The following is an 18119-nucleotide window of genomic DNA, read 5'->3' as shown; positions in this document are numbered from 1 at the left end:
AGTGTGTGCCCTGGAGCCCGTGCAGAGTTTGAACAAGATGGGTAGGCGTGGGAGGTGTGCTTAGGCTGCAGCAGTGCTGCAGGTTAGGTGATGGCAGTGAGCATTGCCCTGTGGTTCTGTGGGCCTGGACTGCGAGTCCATGGCCAGGTGCTCAGCCGTGCCTGACATGTGGCCGGCAGCTCCCAGGGTCTAGCTCTCCCTCTGCTCAGGAGTGGGGTCACGCCGTGGCTAGTGCTCTTCGTAGTCAGCCTGGGTTTTGGAATCACAGCCCTGCTACTCATTAGCTGTGTGATGTTGAGCCAGTAACTTAACTTCTCTGAGCTTTATATTCTCCATTAGTAAATTGGCGTGTGTGTGTGAATGCCCTTCCCCAGTGGGTGGGTGTGTTAAGGTTATAAATAAGAACTGCCTAGCTCAGTGTGTAACTCATTGTAAGTGCTCAGTAAAAAGTGGTCACACGATCCAGTCCTGTTGGTATTGCTGCCACTGTTGTTACCCTGCCTCCGTTGAGCCAGTAAGTGAAGTGGATCTTTACTTTATTATCCATAAGTAAAGTAGAGGGTGCCTTTCTGGAGGATGGGCGTGAAGACCAGGGTGACTGGGAAGGTGTGCTTATCCTTCTGGCTTGCCTCTGATAGGTCTTCTGCTAGCCGCTGACCTGCTCTGACTCTTTGTCTTTTGCTTCCCTCTTGACCCCTCAGGCCAGGTATATTTATCTGTGTGCATGGCTGGCATTCTCAGGAGACTGTTCTGGTTATGCTGGCTAGGACCACGCCTGGTGGCTCATCCCCAGTTTGTAACAGAGGGTGCGGCCCAGACCAAAGCAGGCAGATAGTTGGTGAATTTGGGGAAGTCGTTCATGCCCAGTAACTGTAACATGGTATTTATTTGTGGTTTTCCTTGTAAGGCACAGCTCTGGCTATACCAAGACAGAATTTAGTCACCATGCTACTGCCCCACGCTGATGTTTTAAAGCCAAACCTCCTGGAGAGGGAAGCATGAAGGAAGGTGACCGGCTTCCTGGCTGGCAGAGTTTCAGTGATTGCGGGAGTTGGCTGGGCTTTCTGCGCCTTGCTGCATTAGCGCCCAGTCCTCTCCGACAGCTCCTTGGGGAGCAAGGGTCATGCTCAGCAGCTCTGTGCCAGCAGTCCTCTCCACCTCCACTGGCCGCGCACTTCTGGGGGCCCACGAATCAGAAGGGCCACGGTTGCGTGACACCACTCCATGAAAATTGCTGCAGTGGTGAGAGGAGCGATGGCTTTGGCTTATAACCCTGGCTGGGATGTGTGGTCATCCTAGTCAGCATGGGAAACAGGCTCAGAGAACTTTGGTGCCTTGTTCAGGGCCACCGAGGGAGGGAGTAGTTGGCCCATGTCTGCCATTGTATTTAGAGTTGGGGGCTGGGAAGGGGAAGCTGCCTGCACCCTGTACTGTCTGCCGGTCCTGGGCCCACCTATGGCAGGGGCCCTATACTCTCAGTGACCCGAATCAGTTCTTGCCACTAGTTCAAGCCTTTCGGGAGGCATCTCATTGCCTTAGGCCGCAGACTACGCTGCTGAATGTGGCATTGGAGGGCCAGTGGGCTCATCTCCCCTATCTCAGGCCTGCTTGGCCTCTTTCAGTTCTTCAAACGCACTGTCTTCCCTACAGGCCCTGGTCAGGCTGACCTTTTGCTGGGAGGGCTCTCTCCTCCTGGTGACTCCTCGTCACCCTTCAGGGGAGCATCGTTCTGCCCACCCCCGTGCTTTTCCTTCACAGCCCTTACTACCACTTGGAATTATTCTGTTTCTTTGCCTTCTTGTCTGTGGTCCACCTCCCTGGTGGGGCTGGGGGCTCCATGGGGGGGCAGGGCTGGGTGTATCCCCAGCACCTCACATGGTACTTGGCATGTGGTGGGTCTCTGGAGCCTGCTTGAGGAAGGAATGATGAGTGAAGGGCTCAGTACCCTTCCCAGGGCAGAAACTCTCTGTTCCCGCTGCTCGGGGTTTGTCTGTCCTCACCCTGTGCACACGTGCGGGTGACACTGTCCACCCCCTCCTGCCAGGGGCTGCAGTTCCTTGGGTGCTGTCTTTTCTATTTGGCCTCCTGGGAAGGGGTTTCCTTCTAATGAAGTGTTGTTCACCTTCTTGACTGGGAATCCACAGCAAATAATATACATTCATACATAAATGTATACTGTTTGTAAGCACACAAAACTGAAACAGAAATTTCATACAATTTTAACTGTTATATCTAGTAAAGCTGAGTACTAATTTCTCTTCCAATGTATTAAAAAAGTTCCCATCATGACCCTCAAAATTGATTTCATGGCTCTTTAATTCTATCTCCTGGCCCGCTAATGGGTTGCCACCCATAGTTTGAGAAGCACTGCTTGGAAGGCTGCCTCTGGTTGTGTAGCCTGGCACACCCCCCCCGCCCCAGTCATCTTTGCATCTTCCTCTCCCCCCTCCTCTGTGGCCTGGGTGCTCCATTGGATAAGAGGTAGTCCCTCCCTGCCTTTGAGGTACTTACAGTCCTCAGGGGAGACAGACAGGCAGGTAAGGAGTCCTGTCATAAGGCACTGTAGGGTGCAGTTGAGGGCTGAACCCAGCAGGTCATGCCTCCCCGGGTGCACTGAGCGGGGTGGTCGGGGAGAAGGTTGGGGAGGGCAGGCTGTGCCGTGGAGATGAGTTTTAACTTAGGACTTGAAGTATGAGGTGGGACCTGCCAAAGGGAAAGGTAAGTACAGAGACTCACCTAAGCAAAGGTATGGAAGTCGGAACAGGGTTTCATGGGTTCACAAATTCATGTGCTGGGAGCTTAGGGTGCTGGGTGGAGGTGATGATCAAACAGTTGCTGAAGAGGCCGGGAGGCCCAGGGTGAAGGGATGGGGTAGTGTCTGTCCTTTGGGCAACAGGAAGCCGGTAGAGCTGTACCTGCCTGGAAATTCTATGATGAGATTAGTTTTACTTTGATTCTTTTTTATTTTTTTTTTCTTTTGAGGCAGTACACATTTTATTAGATGTGTGTTCTTTAGAATAGGTGGACTCATTATCCACATTAAATGTATAGGATATTTTGGAAAGGGCCTTTCTTTTTTTTAAAAAAAAATTTATTTATTTATTAAGGCTGCCCCGGGTCTTAGTTGCGGCACATGGGATCTTCGTTGTGGCATGAGGGATCTTTAGTTGTGGCATGAGGACTTCTTAGTTGTGGCATGCATGTGGGATCTAGTTCCCCAACCAGGGATCGAACCCGAGCCCCCTGCATTGGGAGTGCAGAGTCTTACCCACTGGACCACCAGGGAAGTCCCTGGAAAGGGCCTTTCAGATGACACTTCTTTCCCATTATGTCAACAATAAATATATTTTAACTTTAGACGTAATGCTCCAAACTTGAATGCCTGTTGAAATACAGACTGTAACAAAAAGTAGTCTTGCAAAGCCCATGGTTCGAAGGGCAATAACTTATTGGAGGGTGGTTGTGTTCATTTGCTCTGGCTGCTGTAACAAATTACCATAAACTTGGTGGGTTAAAACAACATAAATTCATTCTCTTAGAGTTCTGGAGGCCAGAAGTCCAAATCAGTCTCACTGGGCTAAAGTCAAGGTGTCAGCTGGGCTGGTTCCTTCTGGAGGTTCCAGGAGGGAACGCGTCCCTGGCCTCTTCCAGCTCCTGGTGGCTGTCAGCATTCCTCAGCCCGTGGCCACCTCACTCTAATCTGCCTCCCCAGTCACATCACTTGCTCCTCTTCTTATAGTGATATCTTCCTCTGCCTCTCTCTTATAAGGACACTCACGATGACATTTAGAGCCCTCTCAGATCATCCAGGATCATCTCCCCATCTCAAGATCTTAATATAATCACATCTGCAAGTCCCTTTTGGTTATTTCTCCTTTTTTTTTTTTTTTTTTAATCATTTCAAATAACACTGTCCTGGTATCCTTGTACATATGTCTCCATGTCCTTGTGAGAATCTATCTGAAGAATTGATTTGTGTGAGAGGAGATACTGCATCATCTTTATTAGGGTAGCTATTGCCAATCAGAGCCCCCCTGTCCCCACTTTTTGTTTCTCTTGACAGGGCTTGTATTTAGGAGGGACGGAGCTGATTGGCTGCCCTGGAGGTAGCCTGCTCTCCTTCTGCCTCTGTCTTCCTGACACGTACAAGGTAGTGGCAGAGGCCAAAACTTGGCTGGGCAGGGTGTTTATAGAGCTGTGAGCTCTTGAAGGATTTGATGGGGCATTTTCCAGCCATTCTGTCAACTTCTAAAATTCTAGCTGATTATCAGAGTTGAAATGAATGTTGAAAAAATTATTACTGTTTTAGGTGGACATTTTAAACTGTATGTAGAGAAATTGAACTGAAATATGTAAACCTAGAAACAGGTTTTCTTATTAATTATATAGATTGCTGGTATTTGGTTTGTTTGTTTTTAAATTTTCATCGGAGTATTTACAGTGAAATAGGATTTACAATGTTGTTGCTGGTGTTTGTTTTTAAAAGTTCAGCCTGAACACTGCAGCTGTCAAGGTGACATTTGGCTGCCTGGTGGTCTCCTGCTTTTCATTTCAGATCAGAGTAGCTGAGTGTTTATTGAACAGAACAGCAGGCACCTAGCACGGTGCCTGCAAGGGCACAGAAGTGCCTCTCAAAGGATTGTCAGATGACATTGGTTTCTTTAAAGGGCAAGCACTGTATGAGAATGGCCTCGAGCATCAGCCAGCAGAACCCCGTTTAAACTGGCAGTGAATTCTAATTAGTGCACAGGCAGGACACTTGGTCAGTGCAGCGGCCTCTGCTGACCGGAGCGGATAGGATGAGTGGTTTGAGAAGCGTATACTTTACTGACCCCCATGTTGCAGTCACAGAATTGGGTTTTACCACTAAGATCTAAAGCAGGGATTGGCTCTATAGTGTTTCAGCTTAAAGAGGTTTTCGCTTTGAGCCTGATCTGGTTTCTTCATCACCTAAGGCTTGGCAGGTGGTACCTCCCCCAGCTGAGGCTCAGTCCCTCAGCCACAGGTGAGAGCATGGCATTTGTGCAGGTGGGCCTCGTGACAAGGCAGGGATGGCAAGACCATGTTGGGGAGAAGGAGGGCGTGTGGAAGTTCTGAGTCATTTAAGTTGCTGTTCTCTCTCCCCAGGCATGTTCTGTTCTTCCCTGTTCTCTCATTCCTCCCTCCTGTATCCACCGTTTAAGGACCAGGGCTGAGTAGCACAGTTTGAAGGCTCGGGCAAATGGCAAGGAGAATCTAACTCCTCAAATCGATGGTGATGGTAGTAACATGCAACATGTGAGTGAAGTCTGCTGTGAGACCCTGGCCATAAGCGGGGCAACTGAAATTTTATAGTGTACTGGGTCCAGTGTACTCAGCTAATTGTATCAAAGAAATGAGCAAAAGTATATGGAGCATTTGTGAAAGTTTCTTTTTTTCCTGAGCAACTATTTTGAAATAGCTTTCTCCACAATTCTGTAATTTTTATAAAATCAGACTTTACTTCAACATTGCTCATTGGGTTATAGTGGGGATTTTACTAGCATTCCTCTATGCAGTTCTCTGGGAAGATGTGTAGCATGGTTGCCAGGCACTAGAAGAGACTTAGGAAATAAACAGTACATGTAACAAGCTCTACATTGTTTGTTTGCCAGTTCACTCTTGGTCCCAGTAAATAAACCATAAGAATACTTTTATCAGGTGTAAACATATAAGCAGGTATAATTGCCAGGTTCCTGGTGACTCCTTGTTAAAACAATTAGAGTGATGGGAACATAAATGTTTTAGGTAATTTCTCTGCATTCTTCCAAATTCTTAAAACACTTTAATGAAATTCAAATAAAGCAAAAAAAAATCATGCTTTCAAAAACATAAAACATTGAAAATGACTATTTTACATGAGAATGTCATCTGATTCACACTAGAGATGAAGCTACCTTTTCATCCCCTACCTTTAATCTACCTCAGGAAACTCCAAATGATGCACATTTCTTCCTCTTCTTTATTTGTTTTTCTTTATTTTTAAATATTTCCTTATTTATTTGGTTGCACTGGGTCTTAGTTGCAGCATGTGGGCTCCTTAGTTTTGGCTCGCCGGCTTCTTAGTTGCAGCACGTGGGCTCCTTAGTTGCAGCTCATGGGTTCCTTAGTTGCAGCACGTGGGCTCCTTAGTTGCAGCTCATGGGCTCCTTAGTTGTGGCACGCGAACTCTTAGTTGCGGCGTGCATGCAGGATCTAGTTCGCTGACCAGGGATTGAACCCGGGCTCCCTGCATTGGGAGCGCGGAGTCTTATCCACTGCACCACCAGGGGAGTCCCTGTTTCTTTATTTTAATAACCTTACTGAAGTATAATTTATCTATGTTAGGTGTACAGGCTGATGGAGTTTAGAGGTTATACATAGTCATGTAAACACCTCCATAATCAAGATATAGAGCATTTCCACCACCCTACAAAGTTCCCTCATGCCCCTTTGCAGGAAATTTTTAAGAATTTCATATATATGGAATCATACTGTATTTGTATGGCTTCTTTCATTTAGCATCATCTTTTTGAGACTCATTTACTTTGTTGAGTGTTTTCATATCTCATTCCTTTTTTATTCCTGAATAGTATGCAGTAAGTATGGATATATCACAATTTGGTTTTCCATTCACCAGTTGACAGATCTTTGGTTGATATCCAGTTCATGGCTGTTATGAATAATGCTTGCTCTGAGTATTCACATCCAACTCCTACATGTAGACATGTTTTCATTTCTTTTGGGTAAATATGTGGGATTGGGATTGCTGAGCTGTTTAGTTAAGTGTATATTCAACTTGATAACATACTGCCCTACTGTCCTCCAGGTGGCTGCACCATTCCGTGTTCCCATTAGCAGTACATGACTGTTGCAGTTGCTCCACATCCTTCCCGACACTTGGTATTGCTGGTGTTTTTAACTTTAGCCATTGTGGTGGGTGTTGTTCATTTTGGTTTTAAGTTGCATTTCCCTGATAATTAATAACGTTGAGTATCTTTTCATGTACTTGTTGGCCATCTGTATATCTTTGGAGAAATGACTATTCAAGTCCTTCACCCACTTTAAATTGAATTGTTTATTCTCTTATTATTGAGTTGTAAGAGTTCTTTATATTTTCTGAATACAAGCCTTTTGTCAGATATAGGTTTTGCAAATATTTTTCAAAGAAGAACTTTTAAATCTTGATAAAGTTCTTTTATCATTTTAATCTGTTACAGATTGTGCTTTTTGTGTTCTGTGTAGGAAATCTTTGCTTAACCCAATGTCACAAATATTTTCTTCCCTGTTTTCTTCCAGAAGCTTAATGGCTTTAATTCTTACTCATTTATATATTTTAAGTTAATTTTTATGTATTATGTGAAGTAAGGGTTGAAGTTCATTTTTTCCCATACAGATAACCAGTTGTAGTACCACTTTTTGAAAAGACTGTTTTCCCCATTGAATTTCTTGGGACCCTTGTTGAACATCAGTTGACATTATTACATGCTTAACATTGCCCCATGGCTCGTTGATTCTTCCTTCGTCTTTCTTCTCTCTGTTTTATTTTGGATAGTTTCTATTGCACTGTCATCAAGTTCACTAATCTTTCCTTCTGCAATATCTCATCTGCTATTAATCCAATCTAGTGTATTTTCATCATAGACATTGTAGTTTTATCCCTAGGTTATTTTTAATTGAAGTATAGTTGATTTACAATGTTCTGTTAGTTTCAGGTATACAGCAGAGTGATTCAGTTATATATTCTTTTTCAGATTCTTTTCTATTATAGGTTATTACAAGATATTGAATATAGTTCCCTGTGCTATATAGTAGGTCCTTGTTGTTTATTTTATATATAGTAGTGTGTATATGTTAATCCCAAACTCCTAATTTAGCCCTCCCCATCCCCTTCCTCCTTTGTAACCATAAATTTGCTTACCATAAGTTTGCTTTCTATGTCTGTGAGTCTGTTTCTATTTCACAGGTAAGTTCGTTTATGTCAGTTTCTTCGATTCCACATATAAATGATATCATATGATATTTGTCTTTCTCTGTCTGACTTACTTCAGTTAGTATGATAATCTCTAGGTCCAAACATGTTGCTGCAAATGGCAGTGTTTCATTCTTTTTTATGGCTGAGTAATATTCCATTGTATATATGTACCACCTCTTCTTTAACCATTCATCTGTTGACAGGCATTTAGGTTGCTTCCATGTCTTGGCTATTATAAATAGTGCTGCAGCGGACATTGAGGTGCATGTATCTTTTCAAATTAGAGTTTTCGTCTTTTCTGGATATATGCCCAGGAGGGGGATTGCTGGATCATATGGTAACTCTATTTTTAGTCTTTGAAGGAACCTGCATACTGTTCCCCATAGTGGCTGTACCAATTTACATTCCCATCAACAGTGCAAGAGGGTTCACTTTTCTCCACACCCTCTCCAGCATTTATTGTTTGTAGACTTTTTGTTGATGGCCATTCTGACTGGTGTGAGGTGATACCTCATTGTAGTTTTGATTTGCCTTGCTCTAATAATTAGCAATGTTGAGCATCTTTTCATGTGCCTGTTGGCCATCTGTATGTCTTCTTTGGAGAAATGTCGTATTTAGGTCTTCTTCCCATTTTTTTGGTTGTGTTGGGGGTTTTTTTTGTTTGTTTTTTGTTTTTAAATATTGAGCTGTGTAAGCTGTTTGTATATTTTGGAAGTTAATCTCTTGTTGGTTGTGTCGTTTGCAAATATTTTCTCCCATTCTGTAAGTTGTCTTTTCATTTTGTTTCTGGTTTCCTTTGCTGTGTAAAAGCTTTTAAGTTTAATTAGGTTCCATTTGTTTATTTTTGCTTTTGTTTCCATTACTCTAGGAGACAGATCTAAAAAAATATTGCTGTGATTTATATCAAAGAATGTTCTGCCTGTGTTTTCCTCTATCTCTAGAAGTTTTGATTTGGATCTTTTTCTCACATCTTCCGTATCTCTATTTAACTTGTTCAGTCTTTCTTCTAGCTTCTCAAACATGGGGAAACAGTTATAGTAACTTTTAAAATCCTTGTCTACTAATTTTATTATTTGTCATTTCTGAGTCTGTTTCTGTTTAGTGATTTTTCTCCTTAGAATGAGCTGTATTTTCCTACTTCTTTGCATGCCTGATAATTTTTTATTACATGCCCGATATTATGAGTTTTACCTTTCTGGGTGCTAGATTTTTGTGTGTGTTCCTGTACATATATTCTTAAGCTTTATTCTGGAATGTAGTTTAATTACTCAGAAACAGTTTGATACTTTTGAAGTTCATTTTTAAGCTTTTTTAGGTGGTATGAGAGCGGGCTTTAGTCTAGGGATAATGTCAGTAACCTTTTTCCAAGTACCAGCCTACCATACTCCATGACGTGTGAGGTTTTCCCCTCTGGCCAGTGGGACTAGACACTATTGTATGAGCCCCAGGGATGGTTCCCTCTGCTTCTCTTAGGGGGTTCTTTCCGCATTCTTGGATAGCTTTCTTACACACAAGCCTGATAGTACTCATCTGGAGACTTGGGAACCCTCTGATGTTTCTGCAGCTCTCCATACAGCTCTTTTCTCTCCAGTACTGTGCCCTGTGAACTCCACCTGCCTTGGGATTCCCAGCTCTGTCTTATCAATTCATGGGAGAGCTCCACCTGGGTTCCCACCGCCTGCACCGTGGCCTGGAAAGTCTCTAGGCAGTAAGCTTGGGCAGGGGTGGGGCTTACCTCGTTTGTTTTCCACCTCTCAGGGATCACTGCCCTGTGTAGCCTGATGTCCAATATCTGAAAATCATTGTTTCCTGTATTTTGTTCAGTTTTTCAGTTGTTTCAGATGACTGTAAATCCAGTCCCTCTTATTAGTCCGTCTTCACTGGAAGTAGAAATCCCAACCTACTTTTTAAAAGTTTTAATGAAATAATTTTAGCACACAGGCAAGTGTAAAGTATAGTAAATTGATTACCTGGGTAACCACTACTAAACTATATAATTTTGTCATATTTCTGCTGCACTTTTTAAAACATTACAGATATGGTTCAAATTCTTTCTTGTCTCCATGATCCCATTCTTTTCTTGCCCTTCACAGGAGTAACCAGTGTTTAGTATTTGATAATTATCATTCTTGTGTGGATTTTTAAGCTTTACTACATATGTGTGTATCTATAAATGATATCTATTAATAGTATTATCTTGAAGATTTAAAAAAATATCATGTGGTACATGTCATTCTTCAATTTTCTTTCTTTTCTTATTCAGCATTTAAAAAATATTTGTCCATATGATCCATGTAGCTTTAGATAGAATGTACATTCCACAAGGACAGGAATATTTGTTCACTAGCATATCTCAAACACTTAGAACAGTGCCTGGCACATTGTAGGCACTTAATTAATATTTGTTGAATTAATGAATTCACTTTAAGTGATGTATAGTATTTGATCGTATGAATATGCTACAGTTTATTTATCTGTTCTCTTGTCAATAGATGTTTAGGTTGTTGGGGTTTTTTGCTAATATGAATAGTGCTGCAGTGGATGTTCTTGTTTGTGTCTCCTTGTGCACATGTTGAAGAATCTAAGAAATGCTGGGTCGCTGGGTCTTAGGGCAAAAACTTCTTCAACTTCTCTGTATGTTGCTGAATTGTTCTCCATGGTAATAGTTTCAGTTTATACTCCCACCAGCAGTGTATGAGAGTTCTCATTTCTCCATATCCTCACCAACATTTGCTATTGTCAGATTTTAGTTTTTGCCAAGCGTATGTATGTGACCATTTTTTAAAAAAATAAAACATTTCATTTTTCCCAATAGAAATTCAATGTCTTCTTTTCGCCCTGGGAGAGGGCATAACGACAGTCGCAGGAGTGTGTTTTACACCAGTGAAGAGTGGGAGCTCTTAGATCCAAGCCCGAAGGACCTGGAGGAGTCCACGGCACAGGAAGAAAGGAAGAAGCAGATCCCTGAAGGAAACAAAGGTATGGGTGTGGTCCCTGCTGTCTTTCATTCTCTCCGCTGCCATCTGTTAACCACTGGTGATGTGGGAGACCCTTTGGTAGCAGGTATCACTGGGAGCATGAGACCCAGCGGGAGTTGTGTTCTCTTTGTGGGAAATAAAACATAAAGGCTTGAAAATGAGATGTTGCAAGAAATAAATAACTGTCCAACCCTGCGGTTCTGAAACTTTTTCAGGAGGTAGAAGATCTGGAAGTCATGGTGCTCTTTACAGAAATACTGATTTAAAAAAAACTAAAACTTTTTATTTATAGGAATTTGTTAATGCACACAAAAGTAGCAGCTGTAGTGTGACATTCCACAGTTTTGAACTTATGGCCTCTCTTTTTTCCTCTGTATCTCCTCTGAGCTCCTGCCCCTCCTGGCACCCACCACCAGCTGGGTTATTTTAAAGGAAGTTCTAGATATTAATCCTTTGCATCTGTAAACATTTTAGTATGTATCTCCAAGAGATGACTCTTTAAAAGAACCACAGCTTCATCGTTATACCTAAACACTTACAGTAAATCCTTCTTGTCTACTTCCCCGGTTGTTCCATAAATGTCTGCTTGCAGTTGGCATGAGCAAATGAGGGGCTAACAGGCCCCCAAGTGTGTTTAGTTGTGTGTCTTCTTGGGTTTCTTTCAGTCTGAACAGCTCTCTGGTTTTTTTTTGTCTTCCGTTTCCCTTGCCACGCCTGTTGAAGAAACAGGGTCTTCATGCTGAGGAATTGCCCACATTCTGGATTTTGTTAATTATATTTTTGCGGAGTCACAGAATATACTCCTCCATCCCTGTATTTCCTGTACACTTGTCACTAGAGCAGAGGCCTGCCCAGATTCAGGGTTGACTTTTAATTATGACAAGAATATTTTGGGGTGGGGTGGGGGCTAGGGATGCTGTGTATTTCTTGTTGCATCACATCTGGAACCACATCATATCTGCTTTTCCCTCTTTTTGTGATGTTAAGGTCAATCAGGATTTAGGGTGTCAGCCTGACCCGTTCATACATCTCTCCATTGGCATTTTGCCTAATGCGTTAAGCAGCCCTTCATGATCCTACATCCATTGATCCATTGAGGGAATATTGATGTTTTAAATGTAAAATAACAATAAATAATTTTGAAATTCTGCCTTATGCTTCATTCTGGCACGAGCTGGCAGGATTAGGAGGCAGGATTTTAGGAAATCTTTACTGAGAGCACATATTTACTGAAGGTAATATTTTTTTCTGTCCCCTGGGAAAGGAAGATATGACTTGCTTTGGTGGGGAGTTTACTTGTGATCCCCAGGATGGTAGCATGGAACCCTAAGGTCCAGTGTGACGTGGTGAAGATGTGGGTCACGTGCCTCGTGACCCAGCACGTGGCACAGCCAGCGGGGCACCCAGGAGAGGGGCTCATTGTCAACTGGGAAGGCCTTCTGAGGAACAGGGATTTGTGTTGGGGATTTGGATTGTTGAAGGTAAACATTGTTGGCTCTGACTTCCCCATAGAGACTCTAGGAATGAAATGGAAGGGTGAATGGTAGCAAGATTGGGAAGGAAGAATCAGTAAGGCTTAGTGACTCAGGTGGGGCAAGAAACTCCCAGCACCCCTGGAGAGCAGCTTCTTGTCTGGGAGCAGCCTTCTCAGCCTCTGCCCAGCCCGTGATCCCTTTGAGAGGGAGCCTGTGTGGAAGACACGGAGGGACAAGGATGTCTCTGGATTTTTATCTTGCTGATTCATGGATATTTCCTGTAACGGCTCCAGGAATCAGCCTGCCAGCTTCTTGCCCGAGTCATTCATGGGAAGTAAGCTAATCTTCATACACACAGAAAAGTCCCCCAATCAGAAATGTATAGCTCAATGGATTTTCACAAAGTGAGCATATCCATGGAGCCAGCACTTACTTGAAGAAACAGGACAGTACCAGGAGTCACAGCCTCTATCCCCAAACCCCTTCCAGTCACTGCCTCACCTCCCACCCCCGCCCCTGAAACCACTGTCCTGACTCCTAACATCATAGACTTGTTTTGCCTGTTTTCTAAAGTTATATAAATGGAACCTATATAGTATGTACTCTCCTCTTTATATTTTTAATATATATTTGAATCCATTTATACTAAAATTTATTTGGATCCCTCAATATTTTTAAATACTCGTTTTTAAGGAAGAGAATAAAATGTGTTTACAATTAAGAAAACATAAACTCGGGGTTTTTTTGCTTTGTTTTTTTAGTAAGGACAGATTAGCTAAAAATAAGCAGCCAGGGATCCCTAGTGTATCTCTAAGTCCTACCCTCTAACTCTTTAGATGCAGGCCCTGTCCTTACTAAGGTGCCCGGGGGAAGGGACACCTTGTGTTCAGGATGCTGTAGGAACCTGGAGCAACCACGTTCTTCCCTGGTCTGTGTCTCTGTTCTCTTTGGTCCTCAAAGTACCTGAAATAGGAAAATGGTGATGTGAACACATAGGCTTAGAACTGATCTTTTGGAAAATAAACTTAACATTACAAAAGAATCTTGAGAGAGTTGAGTACAGTTTTGTCATAAATTCCTCCTTAGTACTAATGTATAGTCTGACTTTTTTTCGTCTGTCTTAATGCAAAAATTGAGCAATCAAATAGAGAAAACTTTCTTTAAAAGTGATCACATGAAAGATCATCTTTGGTTTTAAGCTTGGTTATTATCAAGAATGAGGTAGGAGCAGAGAGTGACGCATGCAGAACTCCTTAGAGGATGATAGATGGAATGTTAATGTATTTTACTGGAATTTCCAAAAGGAAAATTTGACCTGAACTTAAACAAGTTTTGTTTTTATGTAGGAGTAACTGGCTCAGGATTTACCTTTGATTTTGGACGTATTCCCTACAAAGGAAAACGCCCTTTGAAAGACATGATTGGATCGTATAAAAATCGCCACAGTAGTGGTGACCCTTCAGCCGAGGGGCCATCGGGCAGTGGTAGCACCAGCAAGCTGGCCTCCGAGATGCAGCTGCAGGTCCAGAACCAGCAGGAAGAGCTGGAAAGGTTAAGGAAAGACTTATCCAGTCAGAAGGTAATTCTTCTTCCTCACATTTCTATCTCATCTCATGTCAGCAGGCCAGGGACCAGAGGAGCAAAACCCGGCTTTCATGTCTCTCTGACTCCATTATTTCCCAGAAGGTGCTTTTCCCCTAAGAGTTGTATGTTGCCATGGCCACCGACCTAGGCACTGCTGCTCTGCTTGGACATTTGAAATTCCGACGAGAGTGAAGACCCCTCAGAGTGGGTCGGGGAGGGTGTTGTCTGCACCTTGCCCATGCCTGCCCTGACGTCAAATCTCTCTGAGCATAGCTTCAGCCCAAGGCCCATGAACAGTTGTTAAAAGAGTTTCCACATCCTGTTAAACAGCAGCTTCCATTTGAGCTGATCACACCTAATTATACTTAATTCCTCAGCAGGTCAGTGAATTTAGACCTCAGATTTTTTAATACGGATGAACCTTTACTGGGAGCCATTGCTAATTGCAGTCTGCCTGTCCACTATTTCCTGTTTCCTATTATTGTTCTCTACAGACAGCCTTTATGGAATAAATATTTTTCCTTCTCTGTTTTTGAGATCCTTCAAGAGGAAGTTGGGTATTAAAATATTTCCAGTAAAGTTTCTGCATTTGCTCAAATACCAATGGTTGCTCCATGCAGAGTTGCCATGATTTCTGCTTTTTCTCCCGTCTCTGCTCCCCACTCCATCCTCCCCGGCTCCTAGGAGCTCGTGCGGCTTCTGCAGCAGACGGTGCGGTCCTCCCAGTATGACAAGTACTTCACAAGCAGCCGCCTCTGCGAGGGGGTCCCGCAGGACACGCTGGGGCTTCTGCACCAGAAGGACGACCAGATTCTGGGCCTCACCAGCCAGCTGGAGAGGTTCAGCCAGGAGAAAGAGAGTCTTCAGCAGGAAGTAAGGACGCTGAAGAACAAAGTGGGCGAGCTCAGCGAGCAGCTGGGGATGCTGATGGAGACCATCCAGGCCAAGGACGAGGTCATCATGAAGCTCTCCCGGCAGCTCAGCGAGTGCGAGGGCAGCATATCCTCTCCCACCTCCATGCCCAGCTCTCCTGTGGCCCTCCCCACAGCCAGGGACCAGCTGGAACTGGACCGGCTAAAAGTAAGAGCAGGGTGTGGGCCCCTGTTATTGGGACAAGAAATCCAAAACCCGCTAACAGCCTGTCTGTTGATGTCACTCTAGAGCTGCTAGCCTCAGTGAGCTAATTTGGTGTGACAGCAGAGCAGCTGTGCCTTTTTTTTTTAAAACGTGCCACAGGACTTCCAGTCAGATAATTACTAGGTTTCTAAGAAGCTTCCTTGGAAAATGAAAGTCTCAGCCCATCGATGTCACCATAGCTCAGAACAGTTTCAGATCTTTCCCCTCCCTTGCTTTCAGGCAGCTGCGACTTCTCTTTCTTTTTATACACCCTTAGGACTTTATTACTCCATGTAACCTGCAGAGGCTGTTTCTTGCCCCCTCTGTGCGTGGATGCACACACCATCATTTGCATAGCCCGCCTCAGGACATAATGGAGGCCAGGTGAGGGAACACTGTTCCCAACAGCTAGTGTGGGGTCGGGTGGGAAAGCAGACCCTGGCTCCCAAGCACGCCGGGGAAGGGGGCCTGCTCAGAGTCCGTGCCCCCCATGCCTAAGGCAGGAGGGTCCTGACACTCAGAAGGGAGGGCAGAGCTCTCTTCCCAGTGTCCCTTTCTGGCTGGCCCTGGGGATGGGAGGCTGGTTCCTGAGTGGAGGTGACTCTCCCCGTCATACCTGGGGTGGTGGCCAGCTGATGAGGTAGAAAGAGCGTTAGTGGGAGGCATGGGCAGTCTGACTCTGTGCCCGCGGAGAAGCGTGCTGGTCCCGAGGGGAGAGCTGAATGGCCTTGGGCCACTGTCAGTCAGGCCACAGCGAGGGTCCCAAAAGTTTTGCTGCCACCAGTTCTCGATTTGGAGAAGTTTCAGGTGGAGGAGTGTCTCCTAGGACATGAGGCATTGGGTGTAGCCCAGACCCTAGCTGACCCCACACAGTTCTGCAGCTGTCGGTCCCACCTGGCCGCAAAGTCTTCCTCACCTGGCTATCCACTTTTTGCAAATAATGTGGCACTCAGGATGTTTTGCCCTCCAAATGCAGTTTATCCTTGAAGGGCAAAGGTTTGCCACTTTTGAGGTTGTTACTGAGCCTGCTTCCTGACTAGTAGTACCTGTCATGCAGTGTCAGTAGATTGGATGACTGATGGACATGCCTGGGCCTTAAAGATAATTCCGAAATGGAAATTAAAACACTGGAATAATGGCGACTTTGTCGGAATATGTATGTGGTCTCCCATGGTGACAACTTCTCAGTGACAGCACCCAGTAGATATATGAGGCCAGAAGGATTCATTGGTGAGAAAAACCAAAAGGGCAAAAACACCACCAAAACCCTCAATCTCATTACTTTATAATTATATCTACTACAAAAATAGCCGTGTTTAAAAAAAAAACGTCTTGGTTAGTGTTGCCAGTAAAAGTTGGTTTTGTTTATATATGCAATCTAGAGTGTACTGACCCTAAATATACATCCCATCAGTGATACACGTTTTAAGACCACTTATTTAAGGTCAAGTGAATTTTATATTTTGCAAGCACATCTGTCTTTGTAGTGTTTGGAGAATGACACCAGGGCGTTCGGTTTCCAGGTCCCAGCGCTCAGCAGTGGGGGACGCGTGGGGAGCATGTTTTCCCGGGGAGCCGAGCCAGGGTGTGGAGGGGAGTGTGTGGCTTTGTTGTTGTGGCTCCACACAGCTCCTTTTGGAGACGACTGATGGAGCTGATCACAGCTAGACTTCTCGACCTTTTCTTTTTGCAGGGTAGCGGGTGACATTTTTTTTTTTTCTCCAACATTTCTCAGCTTAATTTATAAAGTCTGTGGCTCCAAAATTCCACAACAGTGAGGTTAAGTGGTGACATAGCTTATGGAGAGGCAGAAAGGTTGTTAAGGGACTCCCCTGTGGCCTGTGCGTTCTGAGTGAGTCCTGACCGGCTTGGTGACCTCATGTTTTCTGACATTGCTCTGCCTGGGCCGGATATTGCCAGGGCATCCCCTGTGCCATGCAGAAGACAGTCACATTCGTGCCTCCTCTGTGGTGGCACTGGGAGAATTGGAGTGAAGAATCTCATTGTCCTTCACTTTTAGATACCGCATGGTTTCCATATTGATTTCTTCGTTTGACCCCAAATTTAAAATGTCTAGGTGGGGAAAAAAAGATTTTGTGTGTGTTTTGGTGGGGGGAAGGTATCTTTTTTGTTGTTGTTACTGTTACTATTCAGTGTCTTGCTTTATAGTCAGTGTATGTGCCTGTAAAGATATCTGCTTTTTAGAATATGCTAACATTTCTTTTTTGGTCTCATATGTGGTCACTTTCTGTTCCTGTAGTATTTTGAGGCAGGAGCACATATTGGTCTGAGGATTTTACCACCCTAATGATTTAAATATTTTTCCCATACTTCCTTCCAGGCCTTTTCCATGTTTACATAATTCTTCCATTTCCTGGAGTAGATAGACTTTTGTTTCATTCAGCCTTAGAGCCCAGGCATTTTCTGTATTGCTATCATTAATGATTCCAGATTGTCTATCTTTTGACTCTGTCATCATTTACTTAATCAGCCTGTCTTCTTTCCTGTGATTTGTTATTTCATGAATATCTTCATGCATACAGCTTTTCCTTCTTGGGACTCTTGTATTCATTCATTCATTCAGTCAGTCAGCCATGTGCTGGGCTTTGTACTCTGCACAAAGTATACAGTCTTTGTCCTCCTGGAGCTCAGAGTTTAGTTTATAAAGCACAAAAACAAAAAAGCAGAATCACAACTGTAATAAACACCAATGAGGAAGGGGATGTGTCCCAGTATGGGGTGGTGGTTTAGACTGAGCATGGGCTCTGGAGTCAGACCTGGCTGGGTTCAAACCCAGCTTTGCCACTCATGACCTCTGACCTTGGGCAGGCTGGTTCACCTCTCTGCCTCAGTGTTCATCTGTGAAATGGCACTCACCTCATAGGGTCTTGTAAGGGTTAAAAGAGGTATACCATGTAAAGTCCTCACAGGGCACCTGGCACCTCATAGAGTCTTAGCTTGCTGTGATCATCATTCTAGAGAAAGAATCCTTTT

The 18119-nt window shown here is 44.0% G+C and overlaps 1 protein-coding gene across 1 annotated transcript in view; it reads left to right on the top strand.

The window, feature by feature from the left end:
• The window catches only part of TBC1D2B (TBC1 domain family member 2B), an 86898-nt gene that overhangs the window by 41640 nt on the left and 27139 nt on the right, over nt 1-18119 (top strand). Inside the window, exons 4-6 of the mRNA XM_061180013.1 lie at nt 10788-10951; nt 13772-14004; nt 14694-15089. Coding sequence (XP_061035996.1) covers nt 10788-10951; nt 13772-14004; nt 14694-15089 — 793 coding nt within the window. The remainder of the gene's footprint in view (nt 1-10787; nt 10952-13771; nt 14005-14693; nt 15090-18119) is intronic.

This window comes from Eubalaena glacialis, chromosome 2 (assembly GCF_028564815.1).
Source record: "Eubalaena glacialis isolate mEubGla1 chromosome 2, mEubGla1.1.hap2.+ XY, whole genome shotgun sequence".
Lineage (NCBI taxonomy): Eukaryota > Metazoa > Chordata > Mammalia > Artiodactyla > Balaenidae > Eubalaena > Eubalaena glacialis.
This window is presented reverse-complemented; position numbering and strand designations above follow the sequence as displayed.